At 33.2% G+C, this 25,087-nt stretch overlaps 2 protein-coding genes across 14 annotated transcripts in view; one reads left to right on the top strand and one right to left on the bottom strand.

Moving 5' to 3' along the window:
* PCDH15 (protocadherin related 15) overlaps positions 1-25,087 on the top strand; it is a gene marked incomplete at both ends in the record, with an annotated part of 726,342 nt that overhangs the window by 42,768 nt on the left and 658,487 nt on the right. The gene's annotated exons all lie outside the window — the stretch shown is intronic.
* On the bottom strand, positions 11,757-12,363 carry LOC308634729 (transforming protein RhoA-like; the record flags this gene model as incomplete). 2 transcript variants are annotated; one of them, XM_081268787.1, is made up of 2 exons in its annotated part: positions 12,183-12,363; positions 11,757-11,930 (listed from the first exon to the last, which is right to left on the bottom strand). In XM_081268787.1, the coding sequence occupies exons 1-2, from the start codon at positions 12,336-12,338 to the stop codon at positions 11,757-11,759; spliced, it is 330 nt and encodes a 109-aa protein (XP_081124913.1). In that variant the 5' UTR covers positions 12,339-12,363. The 2 variants fall into 2 exon arrangements, with proteins under 2 accessions (XP_081124913.1, XP_081124912.1); XM_081268786.1 differs by having other exon boundaries at positions 11,757-12,363.

The raw sequence follows: 25,087 nt of genomic DNA, 5'->3' as shown, positions 1-25,087 counted from the left end.
TCAGGTTACTTTTGACATTTTGAAATTGTTTATCCTATAGACATTCAACTGATGTCTAAAATTAGATAATCATTATTCTTCCCACACTCCTTTATACATTCACATTCTACTGGATTACTGGAGCCAAACTTTTAGGGTGCAAACTGGTTTTCTTTCTGCAGTAACTCTGATTCTACTTATTACTTATATATTTTATTAGGCATCTGATATGTCTTGCTATTTCATTAGCTAAGATACTCATTTTCTATTGTTCTGTCAAAGATAGTAGTCTCCTACATGATTTCCCTGCCTCATCAAACTGCATTATTTTTTCTATAGTACTCTTTCTGAAAAAACAAATAGTAATTTAAAACGTAACTCAAACATAAACATTCTACCCTAGGCAATAAGCACTTCATAATACACCCTGATTTCTTACTCGAACTTACCTACTATCAATTTTTACCTGATTACCAAATATCCTAAACAACATAGAGTTACTCAAAGAGAACATGCATGTCATGTCTTGGGATCTTTCATGAAGCTAGTCTATCATCTCACCTGGACAATTCCCATAAATCCTTTATTTGTTTATTTGTAATTGGACAAAATACCTTTTTTAAAATTTATTTTTGTGTGGTGCTGAGGATTGAACCCAGGGCCTTGCATGTGTTAGGCAAGCGCTTTATAACTGAGCCACAACCCCAGCCCCCTAAACCCCATTTTAATAGCCAGCTCAGACATCTTCCCCTAGAAGCTTCAATTCATCTTTATCTCATGTAGTTATTCCCTCTCTGCTATGCCTACCTTGCACAAAGCATGACACTTACCATGCTGAATTACTTGCTTTTGCCTTTGATCAGAACTTAAAAGTAAGAACTCAGTTTTGTTGTCTTTATGAAGAGTTTTCCTATGATATTCTTTCTCTAATACCCTGGTAGTTTGCCATTAAGGACCACTGTTTTGCTTTCTTTTTTTTTTTTTTTTTTTTTGGCCTGTGAACTGGGTTGTCAGCCTTCTGTTAAGATTTTCTCCATCTGTTTCAGTGAATATCCATTGTCAGGTTCCGAAAGTAACTGCTTGCTATTTTTGAACCTGCCTATTTGAATCCTTTAACATGGATTCAGTTTTTATTTCTGGTGTGCCCTCTTTGATAGAACTGTTTATAACCTCTTTGTTTCTTGAACCTGTTAGTATTTAGCTTCCCAATGTGACCATGCACTTCAATTTTACACCTAGATAAAATTGAGCCTGAGTCTCATCACATTGCTAAATGTGCAAGTTGCATAACTACAAGTATATCAACAAATTTGTGTTAATTAATCTGATGGTCATGTGAAAATATGAATGTTAAAAATATCTCAACTCCATAATACTTATTTAAGTCATTAATAAATTATTCTTATTATTAAAAAATCTTTAATATATGAAAAAGTACAAATCATATAAATTCTAAAAGTTTACATTTACATTAATTTCTTTGAGGAAAAGTTACAAAACCATCAAATTCCTAATAATATTTTTTAGCTACAACTTATGACATTCCAAAAATTATTACAGATAACTGACAGTTAATCAAATTTTATTTTAGTTTTCTGAAATATTATCTGTGAGGAAAATGGCATAGTAAATGTTCTTTAAAAATTAGAATGTTACTATATGGCTATTAAAAGATTAAATATATCCCCTAGTATATTTTTGCTTTACACTTTTTAATATGTTGATTTTTACCCAGACTTTGATAGTTTCTTTTTTTATTTTATTGTTGGTCGTTCAAAACATTACATAGTTCTTAATATATCATATTTCACAGTTTGATTCAAGTGGGTTATGAACTCCCATTTTTTTTAATCCACAAATGACAAAGTCCTAGAATGTTAAGTTCTAGGACATTACCATTATATTTCCACTGACTTGCTTTTCTTTATCCTTTTGTCACTCATTGACAGCACTGGAAAAAAATATCCAAATACAGATAATTTTTACAAAATTAAAATTTAAAATTTAAAACTTTAGTTTACCATAATTGATGATTTTTTTTTTGCAAAGTACTAACATTCAAAGAGATAAATGATGGTGCTTTGTGCTTAACTAAGAATTCACTGTGAAGTTGACCAAAAAAAAAAAAAAAAAGCGATTTTGACCTTGCCAACGGGAAGTCCTCCTCCATTTGATTTAATGTCATGGCCATCTGCCTCTCTCATCCTCTCAGGAAGAACGAATACCTCTATTGCTAATTGGAAGAGGGAAAAAATGCACACGATTTAATGAAAAGCCATCCCTTGCTCTTTATATCCATAGAAATGCCCAAAACTCAACTCATAATGGATCAAGGACTTAGGAATACAACCAGAGACCCTGTGTCTAATAGAAGAAAAAGTAGATCCTAATCTCCATCATGTGGGATGAGGCCCCAACTTCCTTAATAAGACTCCTATAGCACAAGAATTAAAACCAAAAATCAATAAATGGAATGAACTCAAACTAAAAAGTTTCTTCTCAGAAAAAGAAACCATCTATGAGGTGAATAGACAGCCTACATCTTGGGAGAAAATCTTTACCCCTCACACATCAGAGAGAACACTCATCTTTAGGGTATATAAAGAACTCAGAAAGCTAAACACCAAATAAATAAATAAATAAATAAATAAAATAACCCAACCAATAAATGGGCCAAGGACCTAAACAGCCACCTCTTGGAAGATGATATAAAATCAATCAACAAATATATGAAAAAATATTCATCATCACTAGCAATTAGAGAAATGCAAATCAAAACCACTCTAAGATTTCATCTCCCTCCAGTAAGAATAGCAGTTATTATGTAGACAAACAAAAATACGTGTTGACAAGGGTGTGGGGAAAAAGGTACACTTATACACTGCTGGTGGGACTGCAAATTGGTGCAGCCAATAAGGAAAGCAGTATGGAGATTTCTTGGAAAATTGGGAATGAAACCATTGTTTGACCCAGCTATCCCTCTTCTCAGTCTATACCCAAAAGACTACAGCACACTACAGGGGCACAGCCACATCAATGTTTATAGCAGCACAATTCACAATAGCTAAACTGTGGAGCTAACCTAGATGCCCTTCAATAGATGAATGGATTAAAAAAATGTGGCATATATGCACAATGGAATATTACTCATCAACAAAAGAGAATTAAATCATGGCATTTGCAGGTAAATGGGTGGAGTCAGAGAAAATAATATTAAGTGAAGTTAGCCAATACCAAAAAAAAAGTGCTGAATGTTTTCTTTGATAAAAGAGGCTGATTCATAGTGGGATAGGATAGGGAGCATGGGAGGAATGGATGTTGAACGCTAGATAGGGCAGAAGGGTTGGAGGGTAAGGGGGTGTTATAAATGATGATGGAATATGGTGATCATTATTATTCAAAGTACATATATTAAGACACGAATTGGTGTGAATATACTTTGTATATAACCAGAGATGAAAAAATGTGCTCTATATGTGTAATAAGAATTATAATGCATCCCACTGTCATATATAAATAAAAAAAGGGAAGACATAAAAAGAAAAAAATTCTCACATCCGTTGCCATTGAAGTCAACTTTTCCATCTAAGTTGTGTGTGGGTTTCTGAGCAAAACATAGAATAGGTAATAGCCTATAGTCAGTATAGATATTGCCATATAAAAGAAGGTAAGTAGGTTAAAAATGACAAAAACCATTTATTCAGAAACTACCCCATGTTGTATTCCTTATATGTTAGAGAAACTTATATTCTGTTCCAACTAACATCTTTTTCCAACACATATGCTGAAGTTCCACTAAACTCAAAAATATTAAACTCTAAAAAATATTTAGGAAAGCTGAATTATTTGACAAATAAGATATAGAGATATAGCAGTTAATAATCTTAATGTAATTTAGAATTAACTTTTTTCTCATAAGAACAATACTAATAAAGAAGTTGCTAAGATGTGGCACTAAATGATCGCCATCCTATTTAAAGCTTTCACTTAAACTTAGCTTAAATAGTTACTAATATAATTATAAATAAGTCTCAATAATTACTAAGAAATACTAAACCAATCTATTTTCTATCCTATATTTGTAATACTACATGTGTGTGTAAATGTGTGTATGTCTGAGTGTAGACAAATTGGTGTTTCTCTCATAGAGTTAATAGAACTAGACTACAGCTAATAGCAATATAATGTACTTGAGAATTACTAAGTTATTATAGTTTAAATATTCTCACCACAAAAATTTAGTAGTGATATAATGGATATGTTAACTTAATTTGGTGATTTTGCAATATATACATATACATCAAAACATCATGTTGTGCTTCATGAATATATACACATTTTTATTCATCAATTAAAATAATTATTTTAAAAAGAGAATTTTTTTTGAAAGGGATGTGTATAATTAATCAATGCCTAAGAATTCCTCAGATAAAGACTTTCAGAATATGAATTCACAATTCATTAAACTTCATCTACCATAGATGTGAGTTAGTAGAAAAACCAACTGATAAAATCAGATCCCCCCAAATTGTGAGTTTTCAGAGTTCTCAGAGAAAGAATATATGATGATCACTTAAATATGAAATTATGTAAAATGGAAATCATGCTGAAAAAACATGATATTATTAAAAGTCATCTCACCAATATCCCTCCTAAGCATAGCTCAGAAATTCTTGATAAAATATTAGAAAAATGAATTAAATAGCACACTCACCACAGTCAGATAGGATTCAATCCAGTGATGCAAGGATGGTTCAACATGTATAAATCGATAAATGAAATCCATCATTTTAACAGAATACAGGACAAAAAAAAATATTACATGCAGAAGAATGAACAAAATTCAATATCTTTTCATGATAAAAAATTATCAACAAATTAAATATTAAAAGAATCTAACTCAACGCTATGTAGGGCAATTCTGACAAATCTGCAGCTAACAAATTCAATGTGAAAAAGTTAAAAGCTTTTTCTCTAAGGTCTATAACAATACAAGGATTCTATTCTGATCAGTTCTTTTTTTTAATTTTTCTTATTTTTTTATTGGTTGTTCAAAACATTACAAAGCTCTTGACATATCATATTTCATACATTAGATTCAAGTTGGTTATGAACTCCCAAATTTTACCCCAAATACAGATTGCAGAATCACATCAGTTACACATCCACAATTTTACATAATGCCCTATTAGTAATTGTTGTATTCTGCTACCTTTCCTATACCCTACTATCCCCCCTCCCCTCCCCTCCCATCTTCTCTCTCTACCCCATCTACTGTAATTCATTTCTCTCCTTGTTTATTTTCCCATTCCCCTCACAACCTCTTATATGTAATTTTGTATAGCTATGAGGGTCTCCCTCCATTTCCATGCAATTTCCCTTTTCTCTCCGTTTCCCTCCCACCTAATGTGTCTGTTTAATGTTGATCTTTTCTTCCTGCTCTTCCTCCCTGCTCTGTTCATAGTTGTTCTCATTATATCAAAGAAGACATTTGGTATTTGTTTTTTAGGGATTGGCTAGCTTCACTAAGCATAATCTGCTCTAGTGCCATCCATTTCCCTGGAAATTCCATGATTTTGTCATTTTTTAGTGCTGCGTAATATTCCATGGAGTATAGATGCCACATTTTTTTTATCCATTCATCTATTGAAGGGCATCTGGGTTGGTTCCACAGTCTAGCAATTGTGAATTGTGCTGCTATGAACATCGATGTGGCAGTATCCCTGTAGTACGCTCTTTTAAGGTCTTCAGGGACTAGTCCGAGAAGGGCAATGTAGGTCCTAGGGAGAGCAGTTAAGCAACAGAAAAAAATAATAGGTGACTGAGTTGGAAAAGAATTTTAAATTATCCCTGTTTTCAGATAAATATAATTTAATGTAAAGAAAACCCTAAAAATTCGACCAAAAACTTGTTAGAACTTGTAAGTCAATTCGGTAAGTTTTCAGGATAAAATATCAATACTGTGTTTATACACTAACAGCAAAAGCTATGTGAAAAGGAAATTACGAAAAAAAGAACATGCTTTAAAACTTCAAAACTGCCAACTAAATTTAGACAAAGTCTCCAAGTACATACAACAGGGAAAGGGTAGTCTCTTCAATAAATGGCCCTTGGAAAAGTGAATATCCTCATGCAGAATAAAAGTAGACTGTTATATCACATAATTCACAACAACCAGTGCAAAATTGATTAAAGACTTAAAGGTATATCTGGTACTGTGAAAATATGGGGGAAAAAAAGAGTAAAACCTCCATTACATTGATCTGGGCAATAACATTTTATGTATGATAGCACAAACCTGGACAACAAAAACAAAATAAATAAATGAATAGGATTATGTTAAGCTGAAAAACAACAAAATAAATTCACTGAGAAAAGAAACAACTTATACAGTAGGAAAAATATGTGCAAACTATATATCTGGTAAGCAATGCACATTGTGGTGACCAAAATATATAATAAATATAATGAAGTCAAATAACAAAATAACAAGAAGACAAATAGCACAATTTTTAAAATGGGCAAATTATCAAAATAGATTTCTCAAAGAAAAAACAAACAACAACAAAAAAAAAACGTACAAATGGTCAACAGCTATTTGTTTAGAAATGTTGAAATCCTCTGGAAAATGCAACTAAAGTCACAATATGATATGACTTTACACCTGTTGTAATAGCTATGATATATGAGACAAAAATAATAAGTGTTGGTTGGAGAAGAGAGTACTACTACAAAATGTTTCTATCACAAAAAATAATATGGACCTTCCTAAAACAAAATTAAGAATAGAATTACTATATAATCCAGCAGTCTAGTTTCTGGGTACATGTCCAGAGGAAATTAAAGATCTGCATTCCCATGTTTATTGAAGGACTATTCATGATAGCCAATACATGGTATCAAATTAAATTTCCATTAATATATGAATGCATAAATAAAAAATTATACATACACATACACACACACACACACACACACACACACACATATATATATATATATATATATTCATATCTGTGTACACTGGGATACTCTTTAGCTATTATAAATGAAATCATGTCATTTGTGACAATATAGATTGTAAACTGGAGGACACTGTGTCAAGAAAGACAAATACTGCCTGATCTCATTTGTGAAATATACAAGAAGTTGATCTTATAGAAATAAGTTATATTATGGTCACCAGAGACTGAGAAGGGTAGGGAGGAGAGGAGCATGAGCAGAGATTGGTCACTGTTTACAAAGTTACTTTTAAGTAGGAAGACCATGTGCTGAACACCAGCATATGCCATATGCTGATTGTAACAAATAATGGGATATCACATATTTTAAGAAAGCTAGAAAAGGAGATTCTGAATGTTCTTACCCCAAAGAAATACTAAATGTTTAAGGTAACAAATACACTAATTATCATGATATGATCATTACATAATAATACATGTTTGAAATATCACAAGATATCCTATGAACATGTGAAATTATTCTGTATGAATTATAAATAAAAAACTTAAAATAGAAAAATAATATAAACAATCAAACAAAAAAGACAAGACCTTTTTTTTCCTTTTCTTAAAGCATTCAACATTGCCAATCCATTCCTCTTTATCTAATTTTTTCTGTCCTTGGCTGCCTGTTCTTGAAGGCATGTTTTTTCATCTCTCTGTTTTAGTTTTTATTATATTTTCTATGTGATTCTTTATTTATTCATCTGTGGTTCCAGCTAAGAAAAGATGATATTGTACAGAGAAGTTTGTGATTTGAGGAACAAAGATGACAAATTATATAAAACCAATGCTGGAGAACTGTACTATTTAAAAGGAAAAAAAAAGGTAATCTTCTTTTCAGATTTTTTTACATGGGAAAATGAGTAAGAGACTGGGTATTCCTAGGCAGAGAAAAGACTGGGTTATTTGCTTAAAATATCTGTTATAGGAAAGTTAGAGAATGCAGGAAAATGAACCTCCTATAAATTTCATATTGTTTGAAGTTCTAGTAAATTTGGTGTTCACACACATCATAACATTTGTCTTTTCCTTTTAAAATGTGATCATTTTTAATCAACAGATAATAAACATACACATTTACAGGATTACATAAAGTAAATGCTCCTGGCAAAATAATCTTGGAGGAGTATGTGGATATCAGTATATTTAATAAATCAAACTGTTTAGTATGCACTAGGGGATTTATTTTATTAATTATAGTAATTATTGCTACTAACACAGGTTTGGAAGGTCACTAATCAATAGATGTTCATTTTCTTGAAATAAAAGTCCTAGCATTAATATATTTTAGATACATGTTGCTTTTGTTAATCAAATAATTACAACCAATTTTAGCTTTTATGAGTGAATCAGATTTATGTCCACAGGGCTTACTTAAAATGCACTGTAAGTGTACAATATTAAATGAAAATAATTTTCTCTATGTACTTAATAAACCTTAGGGAACACACATTTGTAAGCCTACTCTTTTTGTGTCCTACAAAGAAAGAATGTATTTTGTCTTTATTGACTAATAGGATAGTGAATATTTTAACTCTTACATTTTCTGTATAAGCAGAATTAGATTTTTTTCAGTTTTTGGAGGGTATGGTACAGTGTTTTATGCACACACTCTAGGTAGAGAGGATGATGGAGGGAACATATGGAAAAGGTGTTCATATTGCCCTTGCAAACAGAATTCTTTTGCAAAATCCAGATAATCTTACAGAAAGTGTAGAAAAGATTAGATATTAGAATTTGAAAATAAAACCATCCTCTTATTATTATTATTGTAAATACCTACTTCTAACGACAGTTTTGCCTTAGTTCCTCATTGGCGTCTGTTATAAAATGTGGTTCCTAGCTTTCACAAAAAAAAAAAAAAAAAAAAAAAAAGCAGACAGTGATGACATTCAGAATTTTAAATATGCTGATGCATTTTTTTCTTGTGACTATGCACTGGCACATTCATTATGCTTGTCCTTCAGTGAGGAGTGGAAATAATTGAATTTCAGAAACAAACCCATTTAAATTGTTTTCAAGATCATCCCCCCACCATGCTTCATTTAGACTCGGTTTCATTTATTTCACTACTCCTACTTCATGATAGATCCATGAGAGATCTTCAATGATTCATTCATTGTATCCGATTTTTCCAATGTGATGTGACTGTAAAACAAAAGAAAAACATTTCATCAAACTTTGCCTAAATAACTTACATTACTCTTGATGGTCCATGTGTATGATTTTCCTCACAGCATATGAACAATCTATTTATATTCATAATAATGCCCTAACTCAGGGTACTGTCACCAAGAGCTTCTGTAAAGACCAAAAGGTAAATATTTAATGCTTTGTGAGCCAGATGGTCTCTTTTGTAAATACTTAGCTCTGCTACTGTAGCATGAAAACCATCAACAATATATAAAAGTGTAAGATCATGGACATTGGAATTTAAATTGTACATAATTTTCATAAATCAAAAAATACTTATTCCTTGGTACTTTTTCAACTATGTAAAGTATAAAATCCATTCTTAACCTATCAGCTGTATAAAAATCAGATGATAAATTGGATTTATCCCGTGGGCCATAGTTTGCCAATTCCTGCTCTAGACAATACCTTCTAACAGTCACAATTTTAGAAGGAAAAGAATTGAGAACTTTAGAAAAGTACAAATATGAGCTAGAACAATATTGTAAACTTGGTCCACTCTCTGGCATTTTCCAGAATTTTTAGGTTTAAGAACTTAGGTGTGGTCATCTGTTAATAATGATGATAATCATTAGGTATAAGTGTATTTATAGTGGTAATGGAAGCAGGTGTTTGTCTTAATGTCACTTTGCAAAGCAATTACATCTCATTTACTTCGATCATAAGTTGACTTTTGGTGTTTTGGGGCTCTTGCCTGGCCCCCACTCTTGCCCACTCCCAATTTAGAATTTAGTTAAAGCATGAGCAATTTGCTACAAGAGTACACAGGAAAGGAAAAATAAATTTTCCCATCAGTTTTTTTTTTATAAAGAGAGAGTGAGAGAGGAGAGAGAGTGAGAGAAAGAATTTTTAATATTTATTTTTTAGTTCTCGGCGGACACAACATCTTTGTTGGTATGTGGTGCTGAGGATCGAACCCGGGCCGCACGCATGCCAGGCGAGCGCGCTACCGCTTGAGCCACATCCCCAGCCCTCCCATCAGTTTTAATACATGTAATACCTGAATTAAATTCTTTCCTCAGCTTTCAAGATTATCTTGATGCCATTAAGAAATTATCCTTGGTTTTCTCATCATTTCCTCTGCCAAACACAATGAATTATCAACTCTCATTACAACCCTTTTTAAAAGTAAAAAACACCTCTGATACAGGCATTTTCATAGTCTACTATCCAAGAAAGGTGATGTTGTACTATCTTTAATCTCTTTAAAGGCATTGATTCTGAGAGGGAGGGCTCATTTTAGTATCATCATTTAGTATTGGGGGTAGGAAGACTCATGTTTTTCATGTTTTTGTTCCCAGTACTGGGAATTAAACCCAATACATCACACATGCCAAATAAGGGCTCTATTGAAATACATCTCCAGGGCTTTTTTTTTTTTTTTTTTGTTGAGTCAGTGTCTTGCAAAGTTGTGTAGGCTAGCCTAGAAATTGTGATTCTCCTGCCTTGGCCCCTAGAGCAGCTGAAGTTACAGGTGTGGCCCAGTACCCACAGCTGGGGGACTGGTTTTCAATTGTTACCATAACTACTTTTTATGTTGGATTAAGCCTGTAGGATAACATGTGAACTATTTCTAGGCTCTTAACTATAAATACTGAAGATAAATTCTTGGTTTCTTTTTTTTTTCCTAAGTAAAAGGGAGCATTGCATAATAAAAAATAGGAATAATAATTAAGAGCATATACCAAAAATAAAAAGGAAATAATTCATATGAAAAATTTCCTTTTAATAAAGATGTATAATTTAATGAAAACATACTTTGATATCATCATGGGGTATAGATATGTTTTTATTTTCATACAGAAGAGTATGCTGCTTACGTCTTTATGAATAGCCATCTCTGTGTGTCTTTGTGTATATTTTTTTAAAAAAATTTCCATCTGAATTTATTTCTAAATACACTTTCTTTAAAAAAATACTTTCTGTGGATGATGAATATCATTATTAGGAAATCCAATTATACAAAAAAATACTACATCTACTCTGGGATAAATATATTTATTTTTGGTTACATATATTAAGTGGCACTAATTACACAGTACTATAAGGTAACTAACATGAAACTGAAGAACTGTCACTCTGCCACAGCTGCTTGGATTTGGGTTTTTCCAGATGAGTACATTTTCAAAAAACTGGATGCCCACCCAGAGTACGGCCAATGAAATCTACTGAGGAGTAAAGCTCCGACATGATGAGTCACCAGTGTTCCTTGCAGCTGACAGATGATAGGCAGGACATGTTACTTGTAAAGTAGTTATAGCCCAATTCACAACAATTTACCATTTCTCTTTCTAGAAAGCAACAAGAAGTTTAAAAATTCCTTGAATTAGCCCTGGTGTGTCAGGTAGAGTGAAGAGAGGGCTGTTAGATCAGTGTCAGAAGGACCTTGGCAGGTCAGTCGAGTTGGTCATCATTAATAATGATGGTTGGCTTCTAAATTGTAGCTAAATGGTAGCAAGATGACTTCTGGTTTGTAATCTTAGGTAAATTATAGATAAATGAAAAAGGCCAGTAATCATGCACTAAATTAATCATGCACTTCAAAATGAATAGCTTGAGGGCTGTACTTGCAGCAAGGTTTCACAAGACAAGGCACTTAGGTTTTTTCTTCCAACATCTGGGTTGCAGAGCAGCTCTTGTGGCCATTTCAAAAACTGCCCTCACTCCATCTTTAATTTTTGCTGAGCACTCCATGTACCCAAAGGCCCCAATCCCGTTAGCCATATCTTTGCCTTCTTCAGGTTTCACTGGCTCCTGCTTCATCTTGGCTAACTTCTGCCTTGTGTGCTCATCATTCCGAAGATCATTCTTATTCCCAACCAGGAGGATGGGTACACTGGGACAGAAATGCTTGACTTCTGGGGTCCATTTTTTTATGATGTTGTCTAAACTATCAGGATTGTCGATGGAGAAACACATCAGTATAACATCAGTGTCTGGGTAGGAGAGGGGTCTCAGGCGATCGTAGGCTTCCTGCCCAGCTGTGTCCCACAAAGCCAACTCTACCTGCTTTCCATCCACTTCGATATCTGCCACATAGTTCTCAAACACTGTGGGCACGTATACTTCTGGGAACTGGTCCTTGCTGAAAACTATGAGCAAGCAGGTCTTGCCACTTGCTCCATCACCAACACTCACCAGCTTCTTCTTGATGGCAGCCATAGCTTACACATATTCTGCAAAAGACGTGGCCTAGGTGACAGAAGTTGTAGAAAGTACCTTGAATTTCCCAGATGAAAAGTTCAGACAGTGACTCGAGTCTGGCCTCTTTGCTCAGAGAACGCCTGTCCATGAGTCGCAAGGTCAGAGACCTGGCAGATTATCTCCAGAGGCAACGGCTGACTAATGAGAGAGGACCAACTGCCAGCACCAGACTGGGACCGCCAGGGGGCAGGGGGCAGCGAGCGCAAGCCAGGGAGGGCGGGTGGCGGCGGGAAAGCCTTACAGTTGCTTTATAGAAGATTATGTCGGCAAAACCATCTTTTGAAAATTTCACTAACATTTACTCTTAGAATGATATTTCAGCATAATCGTTTATTCTGATGGTAGAAATAGATAATGTATACCTTTCATTATTTCTCCCAGTCTACAACAGAGTGCGGACACACGTGCTCAGGTAGATAATACAAATATAGGTTGTTCGAGTGTGTCTATTTACTCAAAGATGACTAATGAAATAGTAATCATAATAGTAGTAGCTCTCATTTGTTAAGTTGTTCTCTGTAGCAGACTTTAATGTTAGGCAAGCTACTTGCATTTTCTTATCATTCAAGCTAGGTTGATTTCTTATCAATCATAGCTTCATAATTATCCATCATTGTTAGGAATTAGTTAACTCAAAACATTCCCACGGTTTTACCTCACAATGCCTATCCCAACACGAGACTCATTAGTCACAAAAATGCCTGTATATTGGAAATGTATCAAATTAGGAAGGAGCAGAACTTGATGGGGACTTTGTTGTGGCTCCAGTATCCCCTTAGGAAGGAAGGATGTGTATGTTCATTCCTCCAAAAAAAAAAAAAAAAAAAGCCTATCTTGTCATTTTGATAGATACATTTCTACCTCAATTCATGAGTTTAGGCAATATGCATAATTTGCTTGTAAGAAATTAGGGATAACAAACATGGAGGGAAATGAATTTCAATAGATGGGGTAGAGAGAGAAGATGGGAGGGAAGGGGAGGGGGGATATTAGAGGATAGGAAAGGTAGCAGAATACAACAGTCACTAATATGGCAGTATGTAAAAATGTGATGTGCAACCGATGTGATTCTGCAATCTGTATTTGGGGTAAAAATGGGAGTTCATAACCCAATTGATTCTAATCTATGAAATATGATTTGTCATGAGCTTTGTAATGTTGTGAACATCCAATAAAAAAAAAGAAATTAGAGATGGCAAAATATATATTATCTCTCCTCATAGCCTTCTTCAGAAAATTGGACTTCAGATCATGTTAAACTCGGACATACATATATAAAATGTAAAACTACTATCCTTCTGATACCTCCTGAAAACTAAAAATATATTTGGGCCAAAAACTCATTTCAGAAGCTTATTTGAATGATCTATGGCCTTTCTACTCCTCAGCACCTCCCATCTCCTCCCTATTCTTATTCTCTGTCTTTTCTGTTCAGTCTATTTTATGTTATTTAGTCATGAGAAGTAATGTTATGGATTTTGTTATTCCTCAATGCTATAGGTTTCTTACCTTTTTTTTTAAACTTAGTTTAAATCCACGTACACAAGTCACAAAATCTTACTGTATGGGAGATCCTATGATGTAGTCATATTCCATACATACAGTGAAAGTATATATTCTCTTTATCTTAAGTTAATTAGTCCTCAGTAAGACTATTTCTAAAATATGATTTTGCTATCATTCAAAGAAAGAGTCCCAGAGAAGTTAGGTAATTAAAGTTTGTTAAATATATCATCTTGAAAATCTGATATTTTATCCATGATTTGATAAGTGACCATCTCACTGGAAATAATCTCAACTATAATCTTAGATCATTAATGATTTTTATCAAATATTCATGTTTTAAAGAGGCAATGAAATTTATTATAAATATGAATGTACTATAATGACTTATATGTACTATATGTACTTATATGACTTAATGTAATATAATGGCTTACAAAATTCTATTTTCCTGCTGGATTTAAACACGTTTAAAGACTAGCTCTTTATAGGGTTTGAAATACCATTTAAAAAAAATGATATATTTTCAAATTTTCAAGTATTAGTAGTAAAAATGGGCATAAAAATTATAAATTAAATAGTTTAAAGCAATATAATATAGTATTAATATATCTGAACACATATTAATATCACCTAGATAAATTTGGTATAAATATAGATCTCATGAGTTCTAGTCCCTGGAGGTTCCTATAACTTTTAAGTGCAGCTCAAGGTTTCTCACTAAGAAAGGGTCCTGAATTGCTATAAATTCACTGGTATAATTCTCAACATGTAATTTGAACTTTCAATCCTCCTGCCTTAGCCTCCCTAGTTGCTGGGATTAAAGGCCTATGCCACTGTTCCTAGCTAAATATTGCATTAAAATTAATTAGAGGCACATATTTAAAAATTTGGATTACTGCATTCAACCAAAAATATTTGATTTACTGGAACATGAATTTTATCAAGCACCCCAGGTGATTACAGTACTATAAGTCCAGAAAACATATGCTGATAAACAAAATACACTTGAAAAGTCTTCATTTCAAGAAACATAAGCACAGCAAAATTCAAGGTCTTCAAGAGAACAATTCTATGATTTCACATAAATTTATCCATCTAGGAATATTTTCTTTATTTCTGATCTAACTTTCATGGACAATTTAAGGAGAGTTTGTTTCAGTGTTCTTTCTTTACTTTCAGACTTTCTGTAGTCCAACAGAGCTGTCCTTCCTGCTTTTCTTTTGTGTTATAATTCCTTTAACATAGGATCAAACACTGGGAAACTGAAGGATGATTCCACCACAGACATAGTATTGAATTTTTAATTTAATTTTTATTTTTTTAGATATTTGCTATATTTGAATTGAAACTTCCATTGTAGCCTTTGCATATTAAAAATCTAGATTTTCATTTATCTATCTATCTATCTATTTATTTATTTTGAACCAGGGATTGAATCTAGGGATGCTTAACCACTGAGCCCAGCCCCCACTTTTGAAAATTTTTATTGATTGATTGATTGATTGATTGAGACAGGGTCTTGCTAATTTGCTAATTTGTTTAGGGCCTTGCTAAATTGCTGAGGCTGGCTTTGAACTTTCAATCCTCCTGCGTCAGCCTCCCTAGTTGCTGGGATTAAAGGCCTTTGCCACTGTTTCTAGCTAAATATATATCTTACCTTAAAAATATGAAAATAAATTTATAAATTTGAACCTATGTTGTATAAGTTATGGATTTCTGGGTAGATTTATCTGCTTTAGATAAAGTATGATAATTTTAGTTTATCATCATCTCTACCTCAGTAATCTCACTGACATCAGGAGCATGTTCAAGTGTACATGACCATTTCTCAATGGGAATAGTTTTATTTTTGAGAAATTATTTTCTATAATCATATTTATATAAAAAGTCAGAGATTACAAAATTGTATGCTTCAGTATAAATGAGGGAGCAATCTTTACAAAAGGGATAATATTTTATGCATTTATTTAAAAACCTAAAATGATTCACACACTTTGTTATTTGTAGGTATGTGATTCTGCAATCCCTCATTTATTTGATTTTTGTCTCTATGATTAAAATGAAAATCCATGGTCTTTGTGCAGATATAAATGATGTCTTATTCATGCCTGTATCCTAAGCACCAAGCTAAATGTAAAGTAATTGACTTAGAATAAATTCACATATGTGTGTTTCACTGATTAATATGATTGCTTTTCAGATTTTTATCAACATTATAAATTATACAATTCAAATTATTTTATTATTCTGTTGTCCTTTAGATTGTCTTTAAAATGTTTTTCTCTTTCCATATGATCCTTTTTTTTTCTTTTCAGTGGAGGGAGGTGTTAAAAGAAACTCAGAGTGGAATCTATTGAACATACTCCTCTATGGCACTTCATATCTAGTACAAGAGATTTATCTCATGTCCCAACAGACTCCAGTCATATGGTTTCTGATAGAAATCAACCTTCCCATCTTCTACCATATATACTCAATTCTTATCACTTAAGTACTTTTGTAGTGAATGTTTATTCTAAGTTAATTCTCATTATGTAATCCATCACTAAATTTATGTTTATTCTTTTAGGTAATATGCTACTTTCCACTGTGCTTTTAATGTTTAACAAGCATGATGAACATTTAGAATACATTGTGTGAATGAATAAATACTCACTCAGCACTCTATGAAAAGTAAATGAGTTAAAATGCAAGCCCAAATGAGAAACAGAGAAAATAATAATCATTTACTGAATATTTATTATATGTTAGGCACTAAACTAAGAAAATCCTGCACATTACCTCATTTTATTTTCACTACAGTTCTTAGATAGACACTATCTTTGTTCTTTCTGATGAGAAAACAAAGTTTCAAGGAAGAGGCAGTAACAAGCAGAACTCAGAATGGAAAGGTGGACTCTTTGATCCTAAACCCAGTTTCTGCCTCCAGGTGGGGAAATTAGTAGACAAGCATGGAAGAGTTAAGAAAGTGTAAGGAGAAGGTTCAGGAATGACAACAGTTCCCTGACAAGACCTTTATTTGCAGTGACCAAGTACTCATCTGCACTTACTTCGTTGAAGCCTTTATTGTTTAGGTCAGTTAGTGCAAATAAATGTTAATGTAAAATCATAGGTTAGTGGTTATTTTGAACATTAAAATTATTCAAATTCAAATTACTTCAAAATTTCAAAAAGATAAAATTCTTAACTTTCAAAAAGCATTAATTTTTAAGCCATTAACATTCCTTTAAAGAGCAATGTTGCCTTAAAATGATCCTTTAAAAATGAAGTTTTCAACATTTCCAGTGGATTTTGCATATATTACCTATTTTACAACTTCTTAGAAAAAGCAAAATATTATAGATTTGGTCCTGGCAGGGCATCATGATAGACCTAAATGATTCAACATTAGAACTTTTCTGATCTCTCAGCTCCTCTACCTTTGTGTTACCTCAGGATTATTATTGTCACATTTAAAATATTTCAAGCTTTTCTACTATACTGGTATGTATCTATAATTTTATACATAGTTCTAGTGTACATGTATATGTGTGTGTACACTTGTGTATGTGTGTGCTGCCAAATATTGCTTACTGATTCCTTTTCTAATTTTTTATTCCACTTTGTTTTTTTAATATAAATGCTTTCTTCTAACTCATAGAATGTATTTACATAGGTTTTTATGCTGCATCATCTAGTACTCCATGTCCTATTTCAGTTTTACTTTTGATATTTTAAAAAATCTATAGAAATGATATTGTTCCAAACTAGAGAAGTGTTGTGTTGTATAGTCTCCCTCCCTCCCTCTCTCTCTCTCTCTCTCTCTCTCTCTATATATATATATATATATATATATATATATATATATATATATATAATCACAATAGCAATAACACCAACAGACTAAAAAATGAAACAAAATCAAAAAAGGATGTTTTTACATTTCTCAAATATTACGAGCATATCCATTGTCCTAATGTATACCTGTTTCATTTGTCGACCATTATTTGGCTTCAGATACAAAAGCTGATTTCTTAACTCATTCTCTTCAAATCTTCAGGAAAGACTTCCCCCTGGATTCCATGTCTCTCATTTTTCTTCTTATTATTATCTTCTTTATACCTAAGTTATACCAAAGAAATAGTACAGCAAAACAGAATTGTACTCAGCAGAAAAATAATTGATAATTGATAATTATTGACTGATAATTAGGATAGGCCAGAATGTTTAACAGAGAAAGGATAAAGGCAATGAAAAAATGTAAATAGAACAGTGTATAATAATTGTTGATGAGGCCTTAGAAAATACAGTTAACCTCCTGAATCTGAGTTTTTCTACTGTAAAATGCTTAATACCTACCTATATCATAGGTAGAATGAGATAATCTAGTTTAAATGTTTAGATAGTGTCTTGCATCAAAACTCAAAATATTTTTGAAATATGAGGTATATTAAAGACATGTTATAGAATTAAGGTCATTAGACAAATAAAAGCCAGTAGTTTTCAGGGCTCAAGAGTTGATACATAGTATTTATAAACAAAAGTTTTTTAAATAATCAGGATGAATGAAGCCTCTTCACTCTATAATGCTGTGATCTGATGAGGTGTTATTCATAAACCTAAGAGGAGGAGTCAGTGACAATATAACTGGTAGAACAGGATAAAAAATAGCAACTAACATTTTCCAGTGCCTGTTTTTCCCATGAAACTGCCTCAGTATCATTCATAGAACTATTAAAATATACAAAATGTTATTTTTACAACATTTAGAGAAATTCTTTTAGTGGCATAAATATATGCAAATAATATAGTTACACATAAGAAGTGTTAAGCCAATATTTAGCCACCTGATATATTATAAATAGTCCTGCCTTCACACACATTTCCTCTGGGGAGCAAATAGAGTTATTTACTTTCTGTTGGTATGCAGTGTTCTTCAGAATGTCTTTTTTATAAAAATGTTAAATTAATGTGGGTGGGGAGGTGGTTAAGAAAACATTGCTCTATACCAACACACATAACTATGTAATTTATATAATAAATGCAACCACAGCCGCAGTATATTTTGTGGATGTTAATGGCTTGAATTTCCTTTCAGTAGCAGCATTAATCAGTCAAGGATGGGTTATTTTATGGTCTTTAACGGCCTTTGTTGATAGATGGAGATTTTGTTTACAGATTATTCTTCACTGAACTGCCATACATTGCAAGCTATGATTCTTAAGAGATGTTCTCAAAATACAAAGTATGCTGCTAAGAAATCTGTTCACAGCTAAATTAAATTAGAAAGCTGCATTCTTTATGAAGCATAGGTAATGGAACAGTATGCCACAAATGCCTTTTCCTAGGACATTCATGTGGAATGTCTTCAACATATAATTTTTCCCTAAGAAATATCTCTCTGCTTGTGTGCACGTTTATGAGCCTACTTGTAACTCCTCAGTAATTTATGTAGAATATGTGACACTTGAAATTTACTTTACAATGTTTGACTCTTATAATGAATATCTGCCTTCAGGTCAGACATTATCAACAATTGTCATTTTTTTAAATGAACAAAACCAGAAGCATTCATTTATACTTTCCAAATGTTTTAATGTTTAATGTACTTAAAGTTCAGTGGTGAGAGTTTTAATAATTGTTGCCTTGAATGTTTTGTTTCACATAGAAAATAGCTATTTATTGTACCTTTGGGGTTAACATTATTCATGGGCTTGTAATACATGATTATCATTCATTTTGCTTCTAAATAATATTTTGTTCACATAAGTCTTGTGGATTAAGTACAGAGTCTAAAAGTTTGGGTATGACTAAATTACTTCAGAATACATTTTTATTTCCCAAACATTATTCATTTTCAAAATCTCTACCTAAGTATTTAAGTCTTTCTTTATCTCTCTTCCCCATCCCTCCTTCCCTCCCACTTCCTTCCAACCTTTTTTCCTTCCTTGAGGAAAATAATCATAGAAAACAAATGGTTATATTTGACTGGACAACTAAATAGGACATATTTAATTTAATTCCACATGAGAGTTGAATTTTTAAGAGGACTTAAATGCCTGCCTTCCTATCACCCAACCAGATGACATAAAATTTTTAATTTAATAATTTTCTTTTTTTAAAATTTTGTATAAAACTTTTACATAGAGAGTCCCTCCAGAAGCCAGAGGTATGCATGACCCTCCAAGAAATGCATTTTAAGTTTAAAAATTTATATTTATAAATTCATTACTTATACAAGTCTTCTCACAAATACCGCAATTTTATAGGCAAAGCCTCTCAAATGAAAACTATAGAGGGCAGAGGTAGAAGCATGGTTAGTAATGTCTTACCTCTCAGTAAGGCTTGAAGCAATAAATTCACCCACTGCTATTCCTATTTCTCAGATTGTAAGGATTTCTTCTAGACAGTAAGAACTTTTAAAAGATACTGTTGATTGACTTGGATGATATAATATTCATTCTAATAAATACAGTAAGTTAGTATGAATTTGAAAGTCTCCCTTGTCCTCTAGATCAGTATACTTTGTTACTGAACCAGTAGCTTTTATGCTAAGGCAATTTAAAGCTAAGGACCACAGGTCATTTTATACTGTTAACCTGAAACTAGAATAATTTGGCTTGTAGACAATTTGGCATAATATGCAGAAAATAAATATATGCTAGGTTCTGAGAGATCCCTGAGAGCAAGAAACTGCATTTTATGTACGCTTCCCACTATCTTTTCTTCCCATACCATTTATACCATTATCCCAATATTTTTTTATATTTAATAGTATTATAGACGATCATATATTGGGTTTGGAAGTTACAGACAGATCAGAACCCTCTAAAATTATTAAATTTAAACAAATTTACAAATTTAAACAAAATTTAAACAAATTTTAAACAAATTTTATAGCGTTGTCTTATTATCAATACATACCATATACAGTACACATAAATCAGATTTTTATATTCTATTACCTTGTGATTGATTCAATTATTTTGAATCATATTTCATAATTTGCCACATGTAAAAGATATTAATTAAATGTAAACGTTATCATCATTTCACAATTTTAGGGCTTTTTTTTGGGGGGGGGCAGGGCACCAGGGATTTAACCCAGGCAAGCTTACCATTGAGCTACATCCTCAGCACTTTTTTTAATTTTTATTTTGAGGCAGGGTCTCACTGAGATTCATAGGCCTAGCTAAATTGCTGAGGCTGGCTTTGAACTTGTGATCCTCCTGCCTCAGCCTCCAGAGCTACTGGGATTACAGGCCTGTGCCACTGTGCCCAACTTTTATCTTCACTTTACATTTATTTTTGTGAATATGAGTGCATAGCAAAGCACTCAACAGCTAAAAGACCTATTACTGATCTTAATAAATCTTTCTTGCTACCTCAGATTGGTATTTTTTTCTTCTTTTTTAAATTCACTCTCTTTTTAAAGGTATTTGCTACTGCCATTCATTTGGCTTTAGGTTGAAAACACTCAGGAATTATTCATTAAAAGGTTTATACTCATCAGACTGTATGAAACATAAGACAGAGATTTTTAAGGCCATTCATGCATAAATCTGTTCCTCGCTCATCCTTCCCTTAGGAATTATTTTTTAATTAAATTTATTTTAACTGATACATAAAAATTGAACACATTAATGGGGAAGAATATGATCTTGCAATTTGTTTACACATTGTAATTCTACTATCCTTTGTGTCTAATGGCCTCAGGGTGAATTTGCTATGAATTTTGAACATCTTTTACCAATCCATGTTCACTTTCCTGTCCTTTCAGAACAAGTCTTAACATGATTTTGCTACTTCTCTGATTTCTGTTACCCCTACCTACTCATACCCTACACATTTTTAACATCTTCATTGATTATTATACTTGAGGACAATCCTCATTTTTCCGGAATTGGACAATACTTTGTTCACTACAATCTTAATTCTGAACTATTGCTTCCATTTCTAAGGCAGAATACGGGTTGAAAACTTTTAGTTTCTTTTTTTTTTTTTTTTTTAATTATTTTATTGTTGGTTGTTCATAACATTACATAGTTCTTAACATACCATATTTCACAGATTGATTCAAGTGGGTTATGAACTCCCATTTTTACCCCGTATACAGATTGCTGTGTCACATCAGTTACATTTCCATTGATTTACAAATTGCCTTTCTAGTGACTGATGTATTCTGCTGTCTATCCCATTCTCCACTGTCCCCTCACCCCTCCCCTCCCCTCCCCTCCCCTACTCTCTCTCCATCCCCTCTACTATAAATCGTTTCTTCCACTTATATAATTTTCCTCCTATTCCTCCTTTCCTCTTATATGTAATTGTGTATAACCCTGAGGCTCACCTTCCAGTTCCATGCAATTTCCCTTAACTCTCACTTTCCCTCCCGCCTATCATCCCTGTTTAATGTTAATCTTCCTCAAGCTCTTCGTCTCTACCCTGTCCTTGGTTACTCCCCTTATATCAAAGAAGACATTTGACATTTGTTTTTTAAGGATTGGCTAGCTTCACTTAGCATAATCTGCTCTAATGCCATCCATTTCCCTCCAAATTCTATGATTTTGTCATTTCTTATTGCAGAGTAATACTCCATTGTGTATAAATGCCACATTTTTTTAATCCATTCATCTATTGAAGGGCTTCTAGGTTGGTTCCACAGTCTTGCTATCGTGAATTGTGCTGCTATGAACATCGATATAGCAGTGTCCCTCATTCTGCCTCCTTGATAACTAGAGAGATAGTGACTAGAAAAGCATTTCTAAGCAGTATATGAGGACTGCCCAAGAAAGTTGTAATTATTCTCCTGTATCTTAAAAGCAAGTATAATTTTGTTTTCTATGAAGAATTTCTGGTAGTTGCTTTTAGAGTCCTTAGTTTATCTTCCTCTGTCTTCATTCATGAGAGTTATTTGGGGGCAGCAGTTTTTACCTGTCAGGAATTAAAATTAGCACCACTCTGACCAGCTCCTACAAAGTGTATGTTAAAAATAAATTCTCAAAAATACAGATTCTCTCATTGCTTCTCCACCCACTGCCCACATCAGTTAGTTTCAGTGATAAACTTGATAAACTGAATTTCCAGATTTTCCATGGACAAAGATAGAATATAAATTCAGCACCCCACCTTATCCAGCTTCTAAAGTCTGGTTTCTAACTTTGTCATTTCTGGGATCTGGCCTAGCAATGATTCACTAGCTCCCCAGGGCTGAAGAGAACAAAAGCAGAGTTCTGGGGGGAAGTCCCACTGCCCCTCCTTCTTGCTCATTCCAGTGACAAATAAAGCAGCAGTCTATGGAGAGGCAGCTAGCACCTCCTTAGGGGGTTCTTCTTCCTGCCAAGAAGGGCACAAGCCACCTAAGAAATTAAAGTCTAGAATAATTAGCAAAGAACAAAAGACAAAGAGTCACAAAGGATAGTTTTAAAAATGGAGACCTGATAGTTCAGTCCACACAGGAGTTGGAGCTAGACCGTTAGAAAATGGCTCCTATGGTTTATTTAAGGGGGTACATCAAAGGAGGGATAAGGTTTCAGCAGTGAAGTCTCTATTAGTGATGTCTTGCAGTCAGAAGGTACACCCAGCAGGTCAGCCCATTTCCGGTGCCATGTAGGACATATTAGCGTAGAATACAAGTTCACAATATCTCTGGGCAGTCAACCAGAGGAAATGTCCACTGGAAGTTTAGACACCAGATTATCCTATTCACTAGGCTATGATGTGCAACACAGTACACACAGAGCCCATGGATGGCTCTCAACAACAGTCCAGCCTGGAAGATGTTTGACTGCACATTTTGCAACTATTTTTTTTTTTTTTTTGTTACCACCAAGGGGCTTGTTTCTAACTCTCCTGTCTCTAAGAACTGATGGATTATTTTTCTACACCACAAGATCATAAGCCTCTGGAAGCCAGATATTTCTGTACTCTTAGTACTTAGCCTAAGGCTGGAACATATTACCAATCAAGTTCTTTTATAAATATTTTTTTTTATTGATGCGTTAGAGTTGAATGTAATGGTGGGATTGTGGCACAGAATGCATCAATACAATTTGGTTAATGTCATTTTCGTTATTTTCCTTTCCCTCCTTTCCTTCCTTCTCATTGTCCCTTTCCTCTGCTTTACTGATCTCCTTTTACTTTCCTCTGCTTTACTTGAGTTTCATAGGATCACCCCATACAACCTTTCTTTTCCCTTTTCTTCTCTATATTTCCCAGATGAAAGAAAGCATACTCCCCTCAAATTTCTGAGTTTGGGACGAAGCTATTTTTAAATGAATGAACATTAATTTCTCCTCTATTGGAACAACTGATAAATAAATTGAACTGAGGACACATAATTTCTCTTAACCTGTCAACATTTATTTCCCGGGAAAATTTAAGATTTATCGCCCTTTCCCTCCCATTTGTCTAATTTATAATGAAGTGGTAATAATTGCTCTTTTAAAAAATGAAAATTTTATGATGTGTGTGAGCATAATCAAATAGTACAATACTGAGTATATTTTTCCTGAAAATTAGCCTGAAATAAAAAAATGGGGGTCATTTCTTTTCTGACTTGATTTAATAGGTTATTTTTAAGCCTTTTTGGGGGCAGGACTATCTGCCCAAATCAATTGAGCTTTTCTAGATACCATCAGATTAACTCACTTGTACCTTTGAGGCAGAAGATGAAGTGTCTATTTTTCAAATCTCAAGTGCCCTCCCTGAAGGAAAGCAATATTATTTTTCTTTTAATGAGCTTTAGCACACGAACAATTAAGAAGACATAAATGAATGAGGCTAATCAGCAAAAAAGCAAGAGTTTGCCTCTGGGAACCTGCTGAAGTTGATTGTGGTTCTTATCTGTAGTGTTATCTCTTAAGCTAGTAGTACCAGTGGGTCAGAAAACACTGGCTAGCAATTGGACATGATTAGTCCCACCAGATTTTAAAACTTCTTTTAAAAAATTACATATTGCTCAGAGGACTGATGGTACTGATAAAAAGAGAATGAAGCTATTGGTTGATCTACAACTGTCAAAAAACAGTGTTTTTCTTATTCTGGTTATTAACAACTTCTCTGAGAGTTAGCTTTAATTATTGCAACAAATCTCTTCTTATTCTAAGGTAGGGGGTAAGCCATTTAATGAAGAACAGATTGATGAGAAATTTTGTTCAAAACTTTAAGAAAAGCCAATTTTTAAAATATTCAGCTTCCTAAAGAAACTGGGAATTTTGGCATTT

Source organism: Spermophilus citellus, assembly GCF_964194105.1.
Source record: "Spermophilus citellus genome assembly, chromosome: 15".
NCBI lineage: Eukaryota > Metazoa > Chordata > Mammalia > Rodentia > Sciuridae > Spermophilus > Spermophilus citellus.
This window is presented reverse-complemented; position numbering and strand designations above follow the sequence as displayed.